The 19,483-nt window shown below is 39.0% G+C and overlaps 1 protein-coding gene across 1 annotated transcript in view; it reads left to right on the top strand.

Annotated features, from left to right (window-relative positions):
- LOC126412811 (ATP-binding cassette sub-family C member 5-like) overlaps positions 1-19,483 on the top strand; it is a 276,750-nt gene that overhangs the window by 60,672 nt on the left and 196,595 nt on the right. Inside the window, exon 5 of the mRNA XM_050082599.1 lies at positions 11,837-11,984. Coding sequence (XP_049938556.1) covers positions 11,837-11,984 — 148 coding nt within the window. The remainder of the gene's footprint in view (positions 1-11,836; positions 11,985-19,483) is intronic.

Raw genomic sequence — 19,483 nt, 5'->3', positions numbered from 1 at the left:
CATCACGTGTCCTAAGCTCTGAATACCCGCTGTCATCGGCTGGCGAGATCACGTGACATGAGCTATGACTGGCTTACAAAAGCTCGTCGCAATCTCAATTTCAATGCTTCGCAAAGTAACGTGCGGTGTTTGGTGGAATTCGAATTTATACTTTCGTAATACAAAAATATGCTGGGTACACGTTGCTGCACATCAAAGATCTTTCCGAAACGTTGTTTTTTCCCAATGCTTAGTTTTCTAAAGCGCCGGAAAATTCTACGCCCGTGTATAAAACCATAATCATTCAAAGGACTGATAAGTTATACAGTTCCGAGAGAAAATAGACTGTCAGTTAACAGGGAAAAAGTATGTTTTCACCCGGGATATTGTTTTTTTAACCGGGAAATCCGGGAATTTTTTTTCCTTGTCCACGTATACACCCTGATTGTTCAAGTGTTGTGGAATGGTGCAAATGATTCCTTCAGGAGTGCGAGTCAGTGGAAGACGAAGCTCGTCCTGGACCCGCTCATTGTCTCAGCACACCAGAAGTTGTTGTGGAAGTAAATGCTTTAGTCTTGGACAACCGCAGAATTACCGTGGACGAGATCCGTCGGTTACTGGGTAGTAGCGTGTGCACCGCCCACACCATAAAGCTTCAGCACTTGAAGTTTTGAAAAGTTTGTGCACAGTGAGTTCCTCATCAACTGACCGCAGAACAGCGCAATATTCATATGGTGCTGTATCTGCAACATTATCGTGAGGAGGCATAAAGCTTTATGTTGCGTATTGTCACAGGTGACGAAACATGGTGTCACCATTTTGTACCGGGAAGTAAGCGTCAGAGCAAGCAGCGGAAACATGCGACTTGACCACCTCCAAAGAAATTAAAGGCTGTGCACACCAGTTCTGGTAAAGTCGTGATGTCTTCCTTTTTTGACCACAAGGGCCCACTGGTTGTCGAGTTCCTGAAACAGAGAACCACAATCAATGCCCAGCAATATCAGGCCACTTTAAAGAACCTTAGACGAGCCCTCAAGTCGAAACGTGAAGGCATGTTGTCCAATGGCGTTACCCTCCTGCATGATAATGCCCACCCACACAAGGCCAATGCAGTGAAGACGACATTGCAGCAGATTCAATGGGAAACGTTGGAACATCCACCATATAGTCCCGACCAGTGATATTTACTGTTTCCTCTTCGTTTACTGCTCTCACATCAAATGAAACAAAACAGGTTAATGTGGCCAGGAGCTATCAAGTGAAATAAAATACATTCACATAATTACAGAAGGCTAAAATATGTTACTAGTTTCAGATTTTATTTTATTTCCACCTTTCTGACAGTCCAGCATTAATCACCTTGCAGAACAATAAAGTTTCTTTTATTGGTTTGCTGAAGAAATTTTGCTTTTATTAATCTTTCCCGCTGAGGCAGTCAATTTATTTGAAACAAAGTTTTTAACTTCACGCTATTGGCTAGTTTCAACTGTTCGCTGCGTTTCAAGTGCACATTTTCATCTTCTAGCATGTATGGCATTATGCCATAATAAAAAACCAAACATGAGATAATACAATACTGGTACTAAAAGAAAATTTGCATCCCAGAAACCACACTGAAAATTTTAATATCAGGTCGAGGCCTACTTCATTGGGAATCTGGACGTACGAATGAGTACTATAAGTCAAATTATGCATTTTAGTATGGTTCACAAAATTCCAGTGCTCTTGGAGTATCCTCTGATGTCTTGTTTCTTTTATGACATAATGCAAGAATGTAAGATCTTTTAATGTTTTACAAGTGTGAACATATGGGCTTCCTAAGTCATCGTAGCTATGCGAGCGCGGTGACGCCTGTTATCAGGCACTCTCTGGTAACTGCTGAAATGAACCATTTCTAACAGGTAGCGGGAAAATATTGCGAATGTTTTCAAAGTAAATTTCCTTTTACGCAAGATGAACTATGTGCGAGAATGTATGATGAATTTCTTAAATCACAGAGTATTTGACTCTCATTTATAAATCAACTCTTTGATGATGAGCCATTTAGAAGAATTTTGAGCCCATAAGATCAGACATGTATGTCGTTATTAAAAATTTTAATGGCATATTTGTGTGGTATATCTTCAAGTGTAAAACGTGCAAAAAATATTAACATTATATGTGAAAGCATAGCTTCTGCTGCAGCTTATTAATCTTAGAGACAAATATTATATGTGAAAGCTTTGCTTTTCTTGTAGCAACTCTATGTATATTAATTTATACCATTAACTTCTCCAGTTTGTGTGTTCGCACTACTTGACAGTGATACTGCTATTGGCTGACTACATCACCTGTCCTATGCTTTGAATATCCGCTGCCATCGGCTGGCGAGATCACGTGACATGAGCTATGACTGACTTACAAAAGTGCATCACAATCTCGATTTCAATGCTTCGGAAAGTAACATGCGTTGTTTGGTGTAATTCAAATTTATACTTTTGTAGTATAAAAATATGCAGCGTACACATTGTTGCACATCAAAGATCTTTCCAAAACTCATCTTTTTCCCCTGAGTTTCATTTTCTAAAGTGCCAGGAAGGTCTATGCTGGCGAATAAAACCATTACCATTCAAATGGTTGATATGTTTTACAGTTCCAAGAGAAAGTATACTGTCACTTAACATGAAAAAAGTGTATTTTCACCCGGAGGAAAAATATATTTTTATCCGGGAAATCCAGGAAAACTCCAAGAATTGTTTTCCTTGTCTGCATATACATCCTGGAATTTCATCAGTTTGTGAAAAATCACAGATGTGTAACAGAAAGTAAAAACTCGTCAAAAAATTGAAATTGGTGTCTGGGTACAAGGTAATCAAGCTATTTTCTAACATGCTACAGCCTTAAAATGTACATCAGAAAACATGCATTTTTGAGAGGTCTTTCCTTTTTTGGTCAGCCAGAAAAATAGCAAAACATGGTGAATTAAACAAAAAATTGTGAAGTATGGTGAAAGGTGCCGCAGGTGTGTGTGTGTGTGTGTGTGTGTGTGTGTGTGTGTGTGTGTGTGTGTGTGTCCTATTAACTATAGTGTTGCAGTGTTGCACATAGTAAGTGAAGTAGTGTACATTGGCTGCAGTCGGCAGAGGCACAATACAATCTGGATTCTGTTAAGACTCCGAGCGAAACTACTTTAAGTAAAATTAACGCATGATAGTGAAGGGCTTACGAGATATAACTATATAAATTGAACCTAAGCGGAAGCTGCGACCATTGCATTTGCTATACACCAATCACATCAGCTGTGCTTTGGAACAAGCCCCCAAGTAAGCGTGTTGTTTATCACTTTATGTGCTAAGAGCCACTGCATTACTGTGATGTCACGTCCTACAAAGCTATTGGCTGCGGGTGGAAAACAAACATCCAAGATTTTACAAACATCTGAGATATTGTAATCTAGCAGTTTTCACTGTATTTCACAGTTTTCAGTTTGTCACCATGTCGGCTATAAATTTTTGCTATTTTCGATGTGAACATAAAATGAAAGAACCCTCAAAACTGCAGGTGTTAAGTTATAATTTGTGGCAGTATTGTGTTGGTAATTACCATGTACATCATTAACAAAAGTGATAGTCTTTTCAGTTACATACCTTACTAGTGGCAAAATCCACTTTTTCTCCTAATACTTCTATTATATGATGTAAAATTTTGAAACTTCTTTCTTGTTTGTTTATGGATTTATGATTTGGTGTCATTTGATGTTATGAGTGTTAGTAAAATTGCTACCTAGGAGGAGAAGAATTAAATTCTCACACTGACCTTGATTTTTAGCTTCTGACTGTTTATACCTTATAATCCAGTTCTGCAGGAATTTTGAATGTTCCATAGGCAAAGGTCTGTAAACTTAATATGTGTGTTAGTGTAGTGTGGTGGTTGCACTGGTTGTTGGGTGACGTAACAATTCACCTGCAGATAAGAGCTCACTAGCTGGAAAGGGCCATTCCCTTGATTCTGACTGAGCATATTCTTTGGGACTTGGTGTTTGAATTTAAAAGGTTGATGATCAATCTTGTTGTTGAATACAGTACATTGGAAATACATGCAAAAAGACAAGACTGAGTTATAAGTGGCATAAGAAAAGGTGACGGCAGGGTGCCTTCATCACATATTGGCTATGTACGCCACTGTGTGAACTATCTGTTTTTGTCCCACTTATAACCCATTCAGTCACATAAAATGTCAATGGGAAGAAATTATGATGAAGTCAAGCAAGAATGTAGAATCAAGGTAAACGTTACTAGAAAGAAATGTAAAATCAGGGGCTATGAATTTATAGTGTAGAATTTGCGAAGAACTTAAAATCAGAGAACGTAAAATTGAAGTTCGATTGTATATGCCATACAAGTAATATTTCTATCACTCTGGGTCTCTCCCATATGGTTGGAGTGGCAAGCCGTTAGACAGTAAATACCAACATTTTGCCTGCCCAATGTCTGGTGCTTGTGATATCTGTTACTGTACCTGATTTTGGGACCTGTTGCAATATGCATACATTAAATTACTGATAACATGCTTATGTTATTGGGAAATGATTTATTCAGGTTATTAAATTTATTTTATTAGCCATTAATATTTTTGAATGTCTTATATCCATTTACTGATGGAGCATATTTAGTGGTGTTAATAATATTGTCTTCCAATAATTATGTCTTCTTATTTCTTTTCATAAACATTACTACTGATATCCTAATACAGTGCAATGCAAACACAGGTCAGAGTATCATAAACATGATTTTAAAGCACAGTAACCTGTAATATCTAACAGCAACTGGAAGTTACAGTTGATTCTTTCAACTTTTGCAAAATTTATTGATATATAACATTATTCTTTTTTGTTCAATAGTCTTTCCGTGATGTTCAGTAATATTACAAATTTGGTGATACTGTTTGTACTCCTTTCATAGATAGGTGTGAAACTTCCCAAAACAGCCAGGGACAATAAAACAAATTAATATCTTGTGTAGTGACAGAGTGACAGGTTGCTGCAAATCCTTCCACAATAATATAAATCAGTCACAGTGTTCTTTAATCTTTTGGAAGCATGTAATTCATACCATTGAAGAAAAATACTATTTATGAAGGTGCCTGGACTAGTTGAGTGCAGAAAATGTGTGTATTGAACTGAAAATGAGTGGAAACAAATACCCATTAGCTGTGCCTGTGTTCATGTCATTGTAAACACCTGTAATGCAGAGAGTAGTTGTTTTCAGATCCAACATTGTCACACAGACTGTTTTAAAAATAATGTGGTTTCTTCTACATGCTGGATACCACAGCTTTAAATTTGTTAAACAAATGTGGTTTTTTCCACTAAGGCTGTATTTATTAAAACTACTTCTTCAGTTAAAAAAGTCCGGGCTTTTTAAGCCGTAATCCAGCGCGTAGCTATACAAAAAATGGCTCCCTGTGTTACCATAATGAAACAGGAATGTAATGGTGTGAACCTAAGTGAATGGAAGAATTATTACCGTAAAGAGCAGTTATATTTGCAAATCAAAATGAATAGAAGCATGTAATGTGAATACACTGCAATATTTATGTGTATGACATCTTTTTCTAGGTAACTGTATTTCCATTAATTTGTGCTCACATCATTGTGTTTCTGTTTAATTGTGGTAATGTAGTGTGCTTTTCAATTCACTCACATGGTGGATAATGCTTGGAAAAGGTGAAACTAGTTGTGGGATGAAGACGAAGTGTAAATAAATACAACCTCATGTAGAAAATGCCACATTCATTAACATGACTTCACTGGTTCTGAATATTCTTATAAAATTCCTTCTTCAGTATCTTTATTGACTGAAAATGACAACAATTTAATGGCTTGTTAATGAACACCATTTTCATTTCATACTTCGTTGTCCAAATGACTCGTGCATCTACTGTTACATGTCGCTGTATTACATTAATAAACAGTATAGTGAGTGTCACGAATTACTTTTATTATTTGCATGAATGCAGAATGATTCAAAGACTTTCACAGAACTATTATTCGTCTTTCTTTCTTTGTTTGGGTCATCTAAGGACCACACACCAATTTAAATGCTTCCTTCTTTGTTCTTTCTCTTTCCTCCAGTATTCTTTAATCTTTCCTCTATGTATCCTTTTTCTCTCCTCGGACCGTTTTGACACTGTCTTTTTCTCCCTCTTGCCTAGGAATTCTTCCATTTTTAAAACTTTCCTCTTGAAAATCTCTCTTTCTGTTGCATCTTCTTCACTTACGTCGTTTCTTTCCAAATCTTTCCTAACTTCGTGAATCTAGGCTGTTATTGACTTCTTGTCCCAAAGATATTTAAAAATTGTTTGGTTAACCTGTTGCTGTTCATTCTGTATAAGTGTCCAAAAAATAGCAGTCCCCTCTTTTGTAGTGTTTCATTTATGTTTTCTATGTTGCGATGAACTTCTTCGTTGCTTCTTAATTTCCATACCTCTGTATTTTTTTGGTGGCCCAAGTATTTTTTGGATGATTTTTCTTTGTAGGACTTCAAGTTTGTGTTATTTGTAGTTCAGTACTAAACATTCACTTGCATAAAGACAGTCTGGTTTTACTACTGTGTTGTAGTGATGTATCTTCAAATTTTTAGGCAGAAATCTTTTCATGTAGACATTCCTAGTTATTCCATAAGCTCTCTCCATTTAATGTACTCTTTCTTCTACAGAAAATTTTTCTAAGCCATTTTCTTGTATAATTTCTCCCAAATGTTTAAATCTATTTACCGTCTTTATCTGGCCGATATCTGTTGCTAGGGGTTCCAGAGCATTTTTTTATATTTGTCATAAATTTTGCTTTTTCTACAGATATTCTTAAACCCGCTTTGTTGACTATTTCTTCTAAGAGATTAATATGTATTCCAGCATTTGTTAGGGTTTTAGAAAGAATGGCAAAATCATCCGCAAATGCAAAACAGTGAATTTCAGTACCTTTGTCTTTGGTTCCCAGTCTGATTGGTGATAGTGTATTTTCTTTTAGTTTTTGTTTCCACAGTTTTCTCTATACGCAGTTAAAGAGGACTGGAGACAGGCCATCACCTTGCCTTACACCTGTTTTTATGTTGAAAGCATTCGATAATTCACCTCGAAACTTGACTTTTGATTTGGTGTCTGTGAGCATTTCTCGAATAAGGTTTGGTAACTTAGATTTGATGCCAAATTCTCTGATCACTTTATCTAGTGCTTCCCTATCAACCAAGTCAAATGCCTTTTTAAAAACTATAAATGTTGCAACTATATTTTTGTAAGTCTGTGATGAATTATGGGCTTAAGATTGAAAATCTGTTCTGAGCAAGATCTGCCCTTTCTAAATCCACTCTGATATTCTCCCATTTGGCTATCAAGTGTTGCTTCTACTTCGTTTAGTAGTATTGTTGAAAATATTTTATAACGCACTGGCAAGAAAGATATACCTCTTTAGTTATTTACATTTTGCGGATCACCTTTTCTTGTGCGAGGGATGGATGAGAGCCATTTTCCAGTATTCTGGTATCTTTTTCAGTTTCCCATATTTCTTCCAACATTAGCTGAAGGTTAATTATAATTTTTGGTTGAGATTATTTAATAAGTTCAGCTGTAATAGAGACTTTCCACTGGCTTTGTTGTTTTTCTAGCTTACAGTTTGGTTCTTCACAGTTCAACAATTTTTCAAAGTACTGTCTTAGTATTTCACAATTCTGGCTGGTGCTTAGGCATACTTTACAGATTTTCATCTGTGAAGCAAATACTTGGAGCTTGGTAGCCCTTTAGATGACTTTTAAACATGTGATAGAAAATCCGGGAGTTATTTTTTACAAAATTGTTTTGAACGTCAAGAAGTTGTGATTTCTCAAAAGATCTTTTAGCACTCTTCATTATTCTTGCTGTTTCTTTCCTTCGCATTCTAAATTCGTCAAGGTGTTCAGACTCTGCTTCTTCATAGATTTCATTCCACCAGACTTTCTTCTTCATTTTTGTTGTTCCAAATACATTTTTCGCTGCCCTGTTGGTTTCTTTCGATATTTCATACTTTTTCCCTGATTTAGTTACTTTAATTTCTTCCTGAAAATTTTTAGTTACCTCTTTGGTGATGTTGAGCCTGTCTGTATTATATTTAATTAATTTTTGCTGTCTCTCTTGGTTTTTATTGGAGAGAAGTTTCAGTTTAATTTTAGTCAGGTAATGATCAGAATCAAATTTCCTTTTTCTGGCTACTTTTACATTCATCATTTCTTTAAAATTGCATTGATCTAACTGGAACCCCCCCAGCATTGGATTAGGAGATTTCCATGTTTTTTCCTTTCTTGGTAATTTATTATTATTACTACTACAGGGCGGTTATAATTAAACTTTCACTACTTGAGCCAGTGTAGTTGTTGTTGTTGTCTTCAGTCCTGAGACTGGTTTGATGCAGCTCTCCATGCTACTCTATCCTGTGCAAGCTTCTTCATCTCCCAGTACTTACTGCAACCTACATCCTTCTGAATCTGCTTAGTGTATTCATCTCTTGGTCTCCCTCTACGATTTTTACCCTCCATGCTGCCCTCCAATGCTAAATTTGTGATCCCTTGATGCCTCAGAACATGTCCTACCAACCGGTCCCTTCTTCTTGTCAAGTTGTGCCACAAACTTCTCTTCTCCCCAATTCTATTCAATACCTCCTCATTAGTTATGTGATCTACCCATCTAATCTTCAGCATTCTTCTGTAGCACCACATTTCGAAAGCTTCTATTCTCTTACTGTCCAAACTATTTATCGTCCATGTTCCACGTCCATACATAGACACATTCCATACAAATACTTTCAGAAACGACTTCCTGGCATTTAAATCTATACTCGATGTTAACAAATTTCTCTTCTTCAGAAACGCTTTCCTTGCCATTGCCAGTCTACATTTTATATCCTCTCTACTTCGACCATCATCAGTTATTTTGCTCCCCAAATAGCAAAACTCCTTTACTACTTTAAGTGTTTCATTTCCTAATCTAATTCCCTCATCATCACCCGACTTCATTCGACTACATTCCATTATCCTCGTTTTGCTTTTGTTGATGTTCATCTTATATCCTCCTTTCAAGACACTGTCCATTCCGTTCAACTGCTCTTCCAAGTCCTTTGCTGTCTCTGACAGAATTACAATGTCATCGGCAAACCTCAACGTTTTTATTTCTTCTCCCTGAACTTTAATACCTACTCCGAATTTTTCTTTTGTGTCCCTTACTGCTTGCTCAATATACAGATTGAATAACATCGGGGATAGGCTACATCCCTGTCTCACTCCCTTCCCAACCACTGCTTTCCGTTCGTGCCCCTCGACTCTTATAACTGCCATCTGGTTTCTGTACAGATTGTAAATAGCTTTTCGCTCCCTGTATTTTACCCCTGCCACGTTTAGAATTTGAAAGAGAGTATTCCAGTCAACATTGTCAAAAGCTTTCTCTAAGTCTACAAATGCTAGAAATGTAGGTTTGCCTTCCCTTAATCTATTTTCTAAGATAAGTCGTAGGGTCAGTATTGCATCACATGTTCCAACATTTCTGCGGAATCCAAACTGATCTTCGCCGAGGTTGGCTTCTACCAGTTTTTCCATATGTCTGTAAAGAATACGCGTTAGTATTTTGCAGCCGTGGCTTATTAAACTGATAGTTCGGTAATTTTCACATCTGTCAACACCTGCTTTCTTTGGAATTGGAATTATCATATTCTTCTTGAAGTCTGAGGGTATTTCGCCTGTCTCATACATCTTGCTCACCAGATGGTAGAGTTTTGTCAGGACTGGCTCTCCCAAGGCCGTCAGTAGTTGCAATGGAATGTTGTCTACTCCCGGGGCCTTGTTTCGACTCGGGTTTTTCATGCTCTCTCAAACTCTTCACGCAGTATCGTATCTCCCATTTCATCTTCTTGTACATCCTCTTCCATTTCCATAATATTGTCCTCAAGTACATCGCCCTTGTATAAACCCTCTATATACTCCTTCCACCTTTCTGCTTTCCCTTCTTTGCTTAGAACTGGGTTGTTATCGGAGCTCTTGATATTCATACAAGTGGCTCTCTTTTCTCCAAAGGTCTCTTTAATTTTCCTGTAGGCAGTATCTATCTTACCCCTCGTGAGATAAGCCTCTACATCCTTACATTTGTCCTCTAGCCATCCCTGCTTAGCTATTTTCCACTTCCTGTCGATGTTGTTTTTGAGACGTTTGTATTCCCTTTTAACTGCTTCATTTACTGTGTTTTTATATTTTCTCCTTTCATCAATTAAATTCAATATTTCTTCTGTTACCCAAGGATTTCTACTAGCCCTCGTCTTTTTACTACTTGATCCTCTGCTGCCTTCACTACTTCATCCCTCAGAGCTACTGTATTTCTTTCCCCCATTCCTGTCAATATTTTCCTTATGCTCTCCCTGAAACTCTGTACAACCTCTGGTTCTTTCAATTTATCCAGGTCCCATCTCCTTAACTTCTCACCTTTTTGCAGTTTCTTCAGTTTTAATCTACAGTTCATAACCAATAGATTGTGGTCAGAGTCCACATCTGCCCCTGGAAATGTCTTACAATTTAAAATCTGGTTCCTAAATCTCTGTCTTACCATTATATAGTCTATGTGAAACCTGTCAGTATCTACAGGCTTCTTCCATGTATACAGCCTTCTTTTATGATTCTTGAACCAAGTTTTAGCTATAATTAAGTTATGCCCTGTGCAAAATTCTACCAGATGGCTTCCTCTTTCATTTCTCTCCCCCAATCCATATTCAGCCACTGTGTTTCCTTCTCTCTCTTTTCCTACTCTCGAATTCCAGTCACCCATGACTATTAAATTTTCGTCTCCGTTGACTACCTGAATAATTTCTTTTCTTTTTTTTTCTGTCTGTATTATATTTAATTAATTTTTGCTGTCTCTCTTGGTTTTTATTGGAGAGAAGTTTCAGTTTAATTTTAGTCAGGTAATGATCAGTATCAAATTCCCTTTTTCTGGCTACTTTTATATTAATGATTTCTTTAAAATTACATTGATCTAACTGAAACTCCCGCAGCATTGGATTCGGAGATTCCATGTTTTTTTTTTTTTTTCTTTCTTGGTAATTTATTATTATTATTATTATTATTATTATTATTATTATTGCTACAGGGCGGTTATAATTAAACCTTCACTACTTGAGCCAGTGTAGACAGAAAAATATTTATCCTATTTCTACCAAACAAGATAGGAATGATGTTCAGACTATGCAGCAGGATTGGATTGTTAGTAGTACTAGGGTAATGACTTGCCATTGGGCACCAGTAATGGCATGGCGATGTGGGGTTTCAGTGTGCATTACAATTGCAGACAGTCAACTTCAATCTGGACAAGGGGCGCAGGACTTCACTCGTAAAGCTGTTTCATCAAAACAACAGCTAGAGTGATGCTGCTCTTCACAAGTATCGAAGCGTAGTTTCATGTAGCAATCTCTAGTGTGGTTCCAGCCTGTCGTGGATGCAGATTGTCATCACACTGAGCAACGTTTGTAACCTGCAACGTAAACATGGGACACAGTTAATAAATGTTACCCTCTCATGTAGAAGTTAAATTGTCTCTCTTTTGATGGTTTATTCCTTATTTATCTTCTGCATGTCCTTACAGATGTTTCCAAAAAAAAAAATTTCTTTGTCGTATGATCACTCATTTTTCATGGGGGCCGTATCAAGCAATGAAAGTTCAACTATGATCACCCTGCAGTATTATTATTGTTATTATTATTATTATTGTAGTAGTAGTAGTAGTAGTAGTAGTAGTAGTAGCAGTAGCAGTAGTTAAATAAATTCTATAAGTTCTGAGTTCAAGCTATTAACTCCAAGCTCATTGTTTCTTTCAGGCTGTAGTTCAGCAGTTCATATTAGCATATGTGGAGGATAAAAAGCAGCCCCTTTGGTGGGGCATATCCTTAGTTGCAATGTTGTTTGCATGCCAATTACTTCGTAATTATTGCTTTGGAGCTGGATATGTAATGGGCCTCCATACAGGTAAACATAACTAGATTTAGTATCTACTTCTAATTAAGTTGACCATGTGTTCATTAGTAACCAAATACCATTCTTCTTGCCAAACTGTTCTCAGGGTGGCAAGAACATCATCTGGTCTTTGATCTTAAGCTAGCATTACTGGGAGGTTAAACATAAACATCAGTGATGCATTTTAGTAGAATTATGCTGTCACAGTTTCATGTGGAAAAACATGGGTGTATATCCATTCACCTCAAGGTTTCCCACCCACATCATTGTTTAAAGTAGACTGGAACTCATCAGTAGACAGAATGGTCTCCTTTTTAATGAGATTTGACAAAAAAAGAAGTGAGACTGAGCACATTAGGGGAATTATTTGTTGTGACGAACTGTGTCCCTATCCTATACCAAATTGCATCAAAACACATCACCTCAGTGGCAGGGCACAAACAGTTTATTGCAGATGTTTTTCTACGCTGTATCAGAAACTATTGTGCTCAGTATCTGCCACAGAAGAAATGATATGGCAAATTTATATACTTATCAATAATGTCCAATTTAGTGGTAGCTGCCTGCAAAATTGGCCCATTTGATTGCTTACATGCCTGTATTCGTGTTTTGTGCAACTTGAAACATTTCTTCAAGGCCTTTTTTGTGAGACTGCAGAGGAGCTAGACCCTTTTTGCCTTCTGATTAAGTGCAAGAAAATGAGAAAATGTACATAGTAAAATTTCATTCCAGTCCACTGAGTTGACTGATTTTGATGAAAGTTTCTAAGGATATGGTTCAAGCTCAAAAGAGCAACTGCCCCCTAATACATTATTACAAACAATTCCTTTCTTGTCTGATGATATATGTGCTCGTCACCTTGATAAAACTTTTTTCTGTACAGTGTTGGACGATATCATCCTTCTATTAGCTACCTTAAAAGTAATCCATATATGTGTAATTGAGTTAGTCTTATTTAGTAGGGAAGGTAACAGTAAAGAGCTGTAAGTGGCATGTATCATAGCATTTGCCAGCTGAACTTCCTGGGTACTGTACTTGGGATCAGAAATTGTTGTCGCAGTTTATGTTTTACAAATTTCCAACAGCATGCAGCTAAGGTGGCCCACTCTGCTGTTTGGTATCTTTCTCACTGTACCATCTACAGTTTTCATGTCACACATGCAGTTGTTTTGCTATGTACAAGTGAGTTGGGGTTTGCAACACTGCAGTATGTAATAGTGTTTGTACAGTACTATTGCCGAACTTCGATTTTACATTCTCTGATTTTACGTTTTCCACAGTTGTACAACATAAATTTGTAGCCCCTTTGAAAAACCCACAAGATCAATGCTAAAAATACCCTGTTTCTGTGTTTCTTCCTAGTAAAATTTACTCAGTTCTGTGTTCTTACTTGACTTCATTTTGTTTTCTTCCTATTGACATTTGATGTGACTGAATTAGCTGTAAGTGGCACAAAAGATACATGGTTTGTACTGTGGGTGAGGGTGGAGTCAAGGGAATATTTTATGCCATTGCGGAGAGGGGAGATGTGAGAGAGGAAATGCTGACTTAATCTGTGATTGGCATTGCCAACACAACTTGAAACATTTAGCTTCACCGTCCAGTGATGATGGATCGAGTACATTTCACACTGCTTTTTGCAGGAACTGACGTAATCGTGACTGTGAAGGCGACCAGGATCGAGGCAATCGATTTGTCGACTGCTATAGCGTAAAGTCGATTTTTAAGGATGGTTTAGTGACAGGAGAATCTCAGTTGTACCAAGAAATCTTTAGAGGAATATGTTTGTGGTTGTCCAACACGTAAAATATTTATGACAAGGCAGAATATGGATGTTATTGCTCATCATTTCACTTGCAGCAATTTAAGCTGTCCTCTTATGTTCCTGCCTAACAACACACTCTGAAATCACCACATATTCAGAGATAAACAGCTAAGTATTTGTGAAAGGAACAACATGAATTTTATTGCTGCTCATTTCATTCGCATGAATGTAAGCCATTTTCTTAGGTTTCTGCCTAACCATACACTCGGCAATCGCCATACATTTGGAAATAAACAGGCTACTATTTATTTCATCTTTTGTTCTCTAAACAGACAGAAAAACTTAACAACATTGAATATTACAGAACATATTGTATTACAATCATAACGAATATGATAACAATGCTAAGTTGAAAAAAATGTTGGCATGCAGTGAGTTACGAATCTGTACCCTCTAACTCAACTAACCATGACGTTATCCATTACGCTACACCGTATTCATCTGAAGTTTGTATTGTGCGTTAGTTATCATAAAATCTCTTGAAGCTTTACACCGTTGATGCTTTGATGTATTTGTGATATGGTACTTTCTCTGAACTGTTACTTTGAAACGACGTACTGCGCACATACTGTTTGGCCACGATAACTTGATGATTGGGCTTGGCTGCCAGAAGCAGAGAAAATCGGCACCATTTGAAAGGTATTCATTTGTCTCAGAGTGCTGCCAGCATCAAGCTGCCCATATATGTGAAGTATTATGAAAGGCTTGTGTTTACTGGCACATAACTTCTGTAAGCACTTGTTGAGGTGTTTACGTTAGAACAAAATCTTACTCAAGTTTACTGCTTCTGAGGCCTGTCAGAAAATCAGGCCATGGCGCGTACATCACAAAGGTAGTTCTGCGCTCGCTCAAATCAGGAGGCAAAACGTGCTTCTACATGTGTTATCTCATAGGTAGGCGTGTCCGTACAAATGAAAACTGAATCTTCTACTGGAATCCACTATTATGGAATCTTACTGTTATTAGTCCTATAATGATGGGAAGTCCACGGACCTGCTTATAATTTTTATGGCTGTACTGGCGTACAATAAAATAAAATTATGCTAAAATGATAATCAGTTGCATAAGGCACTACTTCCAGCATGTAATGAGTACTGTTAAGCAGAAGAGACTAAATGCTATAAACAAGAAACCCGAGTTCGAGCCATATGCAACAGATTGCAATCCATCAGAGACAGAAGAAGAAGAGGACGTTACGATGACAGAAATTGTGTGCCACCACATGAGACATCCTTCCAGGTTCTCCGGTGACGATGGCCAAGATCCAAACAAGTGGCTGCAGCTATAAGAGCATATAGCCAAATTTAACAAATGGGATGACACCGTGTGTTTAGCTAGTGTATTTTTGTACTTGGAGGGCACTGCCAAGCAATGGTATGAGAACAACGATGAGAAGTTCTTAAACTGGGAAGCATTCCAGGCGGAACTGCGCAACTATTTTGGCGACACGCAATGATAGAAGTGCAAGGCTGAAGATAAAGTGCAGGGCACAGTGTCCAGGAGAAACTACAGCATCCTACATTCAGAACGTGTTGGAGCTGTGTAAAATAGTGGATCCTAGAACGAAGGAGGAAGATAAGGTTGCACATCTCATGAAGGGTGTTGTTGAGGAAATGTGTCAAGCCCTACTCCTGAAGGAGGTTTCAACAGTAGATGACTTCATAAAACGGTGCCAGTATATCGAGACAATGCAAAAAAAAATTACACGCAAGAAGTTTGAACAGCTTCCAAACATCTTATCGATGTCCGTGATGGAGGAAGCAACTGATTTCACTAGTGTTCTTCATCAGATAGTGAGAAAGGAAGTTCAGAAGTCACTTGGATTGCACGATGAGCAAAAAACCGAGATGCTTCAAAAGATCATAATGGAGGAAGTGGAACAGACATTGAACCCAATCTGTCGTCCTTCATTTCCCTTTAAAACAGTGAAAAAGTCAAGACCCAGGCGGAATTACGTTCCTACAGTGCCGCATGAGGAACCTGTTTGGGCACCAAGGAAGACCAATGTCTGGAGGACCCATGATGAACAACCAGTATGTTTCCACTGTGCACGACTGGGACATGTGGTGCACTTGACCAGGACTTGTGGTGCGCTGTTGTCGAGAAAGGTGGTGGATATTTGATGATGCCCATGCCGGAAGACAGCAGACTGATCTTAGCTGACGCCAACTCTGGGACGACGAAGATGAACAAGAAGATGTGGTTGCAGGACGATGTAGGTCAACATCGCCGCATGCTAGCTGCTGGAGAGGATGCTCCCCAACTCGCCGATCAAGGTCTCCACGGCCGTTTAGTAGCTCGAGCCGATCACCTAGCCACCGCAACCTGGAGAACTAAAGGGTGCGAGCTTCCTTGGAGGTGAGGCTGCTGAGGAGAAAAATCCTCCGCCATCGATCACTACAAAAAGTATAGGAAACTATGTCGATATCCTCATGGATGGCTGACCAGCCCAAGCTCTTGTGGACTCTGGAGCATCATATTCAGTCATTTTGGAGATGTACCATTGCCAGTTGCAGAAAGCCGTATTTGTCGACAGCAAAACATTTCTGCTGAAGGTGGCTGATGGGAAATATGTAAAACCTACAGGAAGATGTGCCATTCGTGTGGGTGTAAGTGGCCATACACAGCCCTTAGAATTCATTGTCTTACAAGAGTGTAGTCATGACATCATTCTCAGATGGGACTTTTTGAAAGCTTCTCAGGCAATTATAGATAGTGGTCGCTCGAAGATTATGCTAGACGAGATGAGATACTGTGGACAGGAAGATGCGCATTTGAGTGTGCGAAGACTATGTGTGCTGGATGAAGTGATCATTCCTGCAGTCAGCACTGGAAAGGTAAATGTCATTTGTCATGCCATGCATCAACCCAATCATCTTGTAGTGGAATGTAAGAGAAGCAAACCACTGAAGAACAACTTGGTCATCCCAGCCTCTGTCATCTCGTTTAAGAACGGATTCGGTGAATTGTGGATAGATAACTGTCACCGAGAACCGCAGATCCTTCCTAGACGCATGTGCGTGGTAAACACTAAGCCGTTAATTGAAGAACATCTGAGTGTCATAGAAACCTCCCATGCCGAGTCTGTGGGCGAAATCAGCACTACCACTACGAGGCAAGATCTAGCTCGACTATCACCAGATCTCACTAAGGAACAACAGAAGAAGCTATTTGCCATTCTTCAAGAGTTCTCTGAATGCTTCAATACACAGGTGAAGAGCAAATTAGACAAATCGACTGTGAAGCACCAGATTAGCACTGGAGACCAATAAGCCAGAGAGCATACCATGTGTCAGCAACGGAATGTCGAATAATTCGTGACGAGGTAGAGAAAAAGATAAAGAATGACATCATTCAACCTTTGCTGAGCCCATGGTCGTCACCAGTGGTCCTCGCCAGGAAGAAGGATGGTAGTTGGCACTTTTGTGTTACTTACAGAAAGCTAAATAAGATACCTAAGAGGGATGTTTACCCTCTTCCACGAATTGACGATACATTAGATTGTCTGAAGGGGGCTAATTTTTCTCAACCATGGACATGTACTCGGGATAATGGCAAATCGAAGTAGATGAGGTCGATCTTGAGAAAACTGCGTTCATCACCCCTGAGGGCCTGTATGAATTAAGTTAATGGCGTTTGGTTTGTGTAATGCACCGGCAACTTTTGAATGGATAATCTTCTAAGGTACCTGAAGTGGACAATGTGTCTCTGTTATTTAGATGACATTATAGTGTTCTCAGAGATATTTGATGAACATTTAAAAAGACTGAGGGCCATTCTTAAGTGTCCCCAACAAGGCGGACTGAAACTTAATCCAAGAAAGTCTCTTTGGAGCAAAAGAAATCAAAATACTTGGTCACCTTGTGTCTCATGAAGGTGTGCAGCCAGACCCAGAAAAGGTGAGATCGTAAAAGTATTAGAGATGTGAGATGCTTCCTCGGATTATGTTCTTATTACCGTCGTTTTATCAAAGACTTTTGTATCAAAGCCAGGCCACTCCAAGACTTGTTAAAAGCTGATGCTAAATGTATCTGGGGTGGTGCTCAACAAGATTCTTTCGATGTGCTGTGAAAGGCTCTGTTGACTGACCCTGTACATGGTCTGTATGATGAGAGAGCACCTACAGAACTACACACAGATGCCAGTGGGTATGGGATCGGTGCTGTTCTGGTGCACATTTCAGATGGAAAAGAGAAGGTTATAGCCTATGCTTCTAGGCCACTTACAAAATCAAGAGAAACTACTCAACTACAGAAAGAGAATGTCTTGCTGTGATCTGGGCCATGTGTAGATTTCGACAGAATCTCTAGGGAAGGCCATTCAAGTTGTTACAGACCATCATTCACTTTGTTGGTTGACAGATCTTAAGGATCCAACAGGACGACTCGCCAGGTGCGTATTACGTCTTCGAGAGTATGACATTACCATAGTGTACAAAAGTGGAAGAAAACACCAAGATGCCGACTGTCTCTCAAGAAGCCCTGTGCAATACGATCAAGACTTTGATGAAGATAGTGACTGTCTCACTGTACTCCAGGATCTCTCTGCTGAGGAGGAGGACGACGCCAAGATATCTCAAATTATGCTTGCCTTAAATCGCTCAGAGGATGTGAAAGGACAATTTAAGGTAGTTAATGAATTACTTTGCAAGCAAAACTTTGATCTGATTGGAAGTAGGCGGCTACCAGTGATTCCTGAACACATGGGTTTAGATGTTCTACAGAAATTCCATGACACACCTGAGGTCGGGCATCTAGTATTTATTAAGACATACAATAGAGATTTTTCTGACCAGATTTATTTAGAAGTGTCCGTCACTATGTGTTGCACTGTTGAGAGTGCCAGAGGAGAAAGGCAGCTCCTCAGAAACCACCTGGCCAACTCGCACCATTTCCACCAGCCAAAATGCCCTTCCAGCGTGTTGGGATTGACCTCCTCGGACGTTTTCCAACGTCTGCTAGTGGCAATAGGTGGATTATTGTTTGCACTCATTATCTGACACACTATGCCATTACAAAAGCCGTGAAAACAGAAGCATCCGAGGTAGCCAAATTCATCGTGGAAGACATGGTATTAAAGCATGGTGCCCCGAGGTCATTAATTCCGGCTCGAGGGAAAGTTTTTCAATCGTGCCTTGTGACAGAGATAAACCGTCGGTGCAACATTACTCATCACATGACTGCTGCCTACCATCCGCAAACTAACGGGCTTACTGAACGCCGTAATAAGACCTTGGGCGACATGCTATCAAAGTTTGTTAGTGTCAAGCTGAGCAACTGGGATGAGGTGCTACCTTGCGTGACGTTTGCCTACAACACCACCAAAGAAGACACCACAGGATTTACGCCATTTTTCCTGGTGCGTGGGCGTGAGGTGACTATGATGATGGAAACAGTGCTCCCGTTACATCCTCATGATGTGGACGGCGACTACATTAGCCAGGTGTTAACCAGAGCTGAGGAAGCTTGGCAGTTAGCTCGACTTCATATGCTACAGGCTCAAGAAAACTATCGCCGAAGGTATGACACTAGTCACCTACCAGCCTGGTGACCTCGTCTGGATCTTCACTCCTGTTCAAAATGTTGGTCTCTCTGAGAAGCTCATCAGGCACTACTTTGGACCTTATAAGGCTGTAAGACACTTGTCTGATGTTACATGCATGAAATTGAAAATTTCGACTCTGACA

Source organism: Schistocerca serialis, chromosome 1 (genome assembly GCF_023864345.2).
Source record: "Schistocerca serialis cubense isolate TAMUIC-IGC-003099 chromosome 1, iqSchSeri2.2, whole genome shotgun sequence".
NCBI lineage: Eukaryota > Metazoa > Arthropoda > Insecta > Orthoptera > Acrididae > Schistocerca > Schistocerca serialis.
Note: the sequence above shows the minus strand (reverse complement) of the source record. Positions and strands in the feature narration are given on the sequence as shown.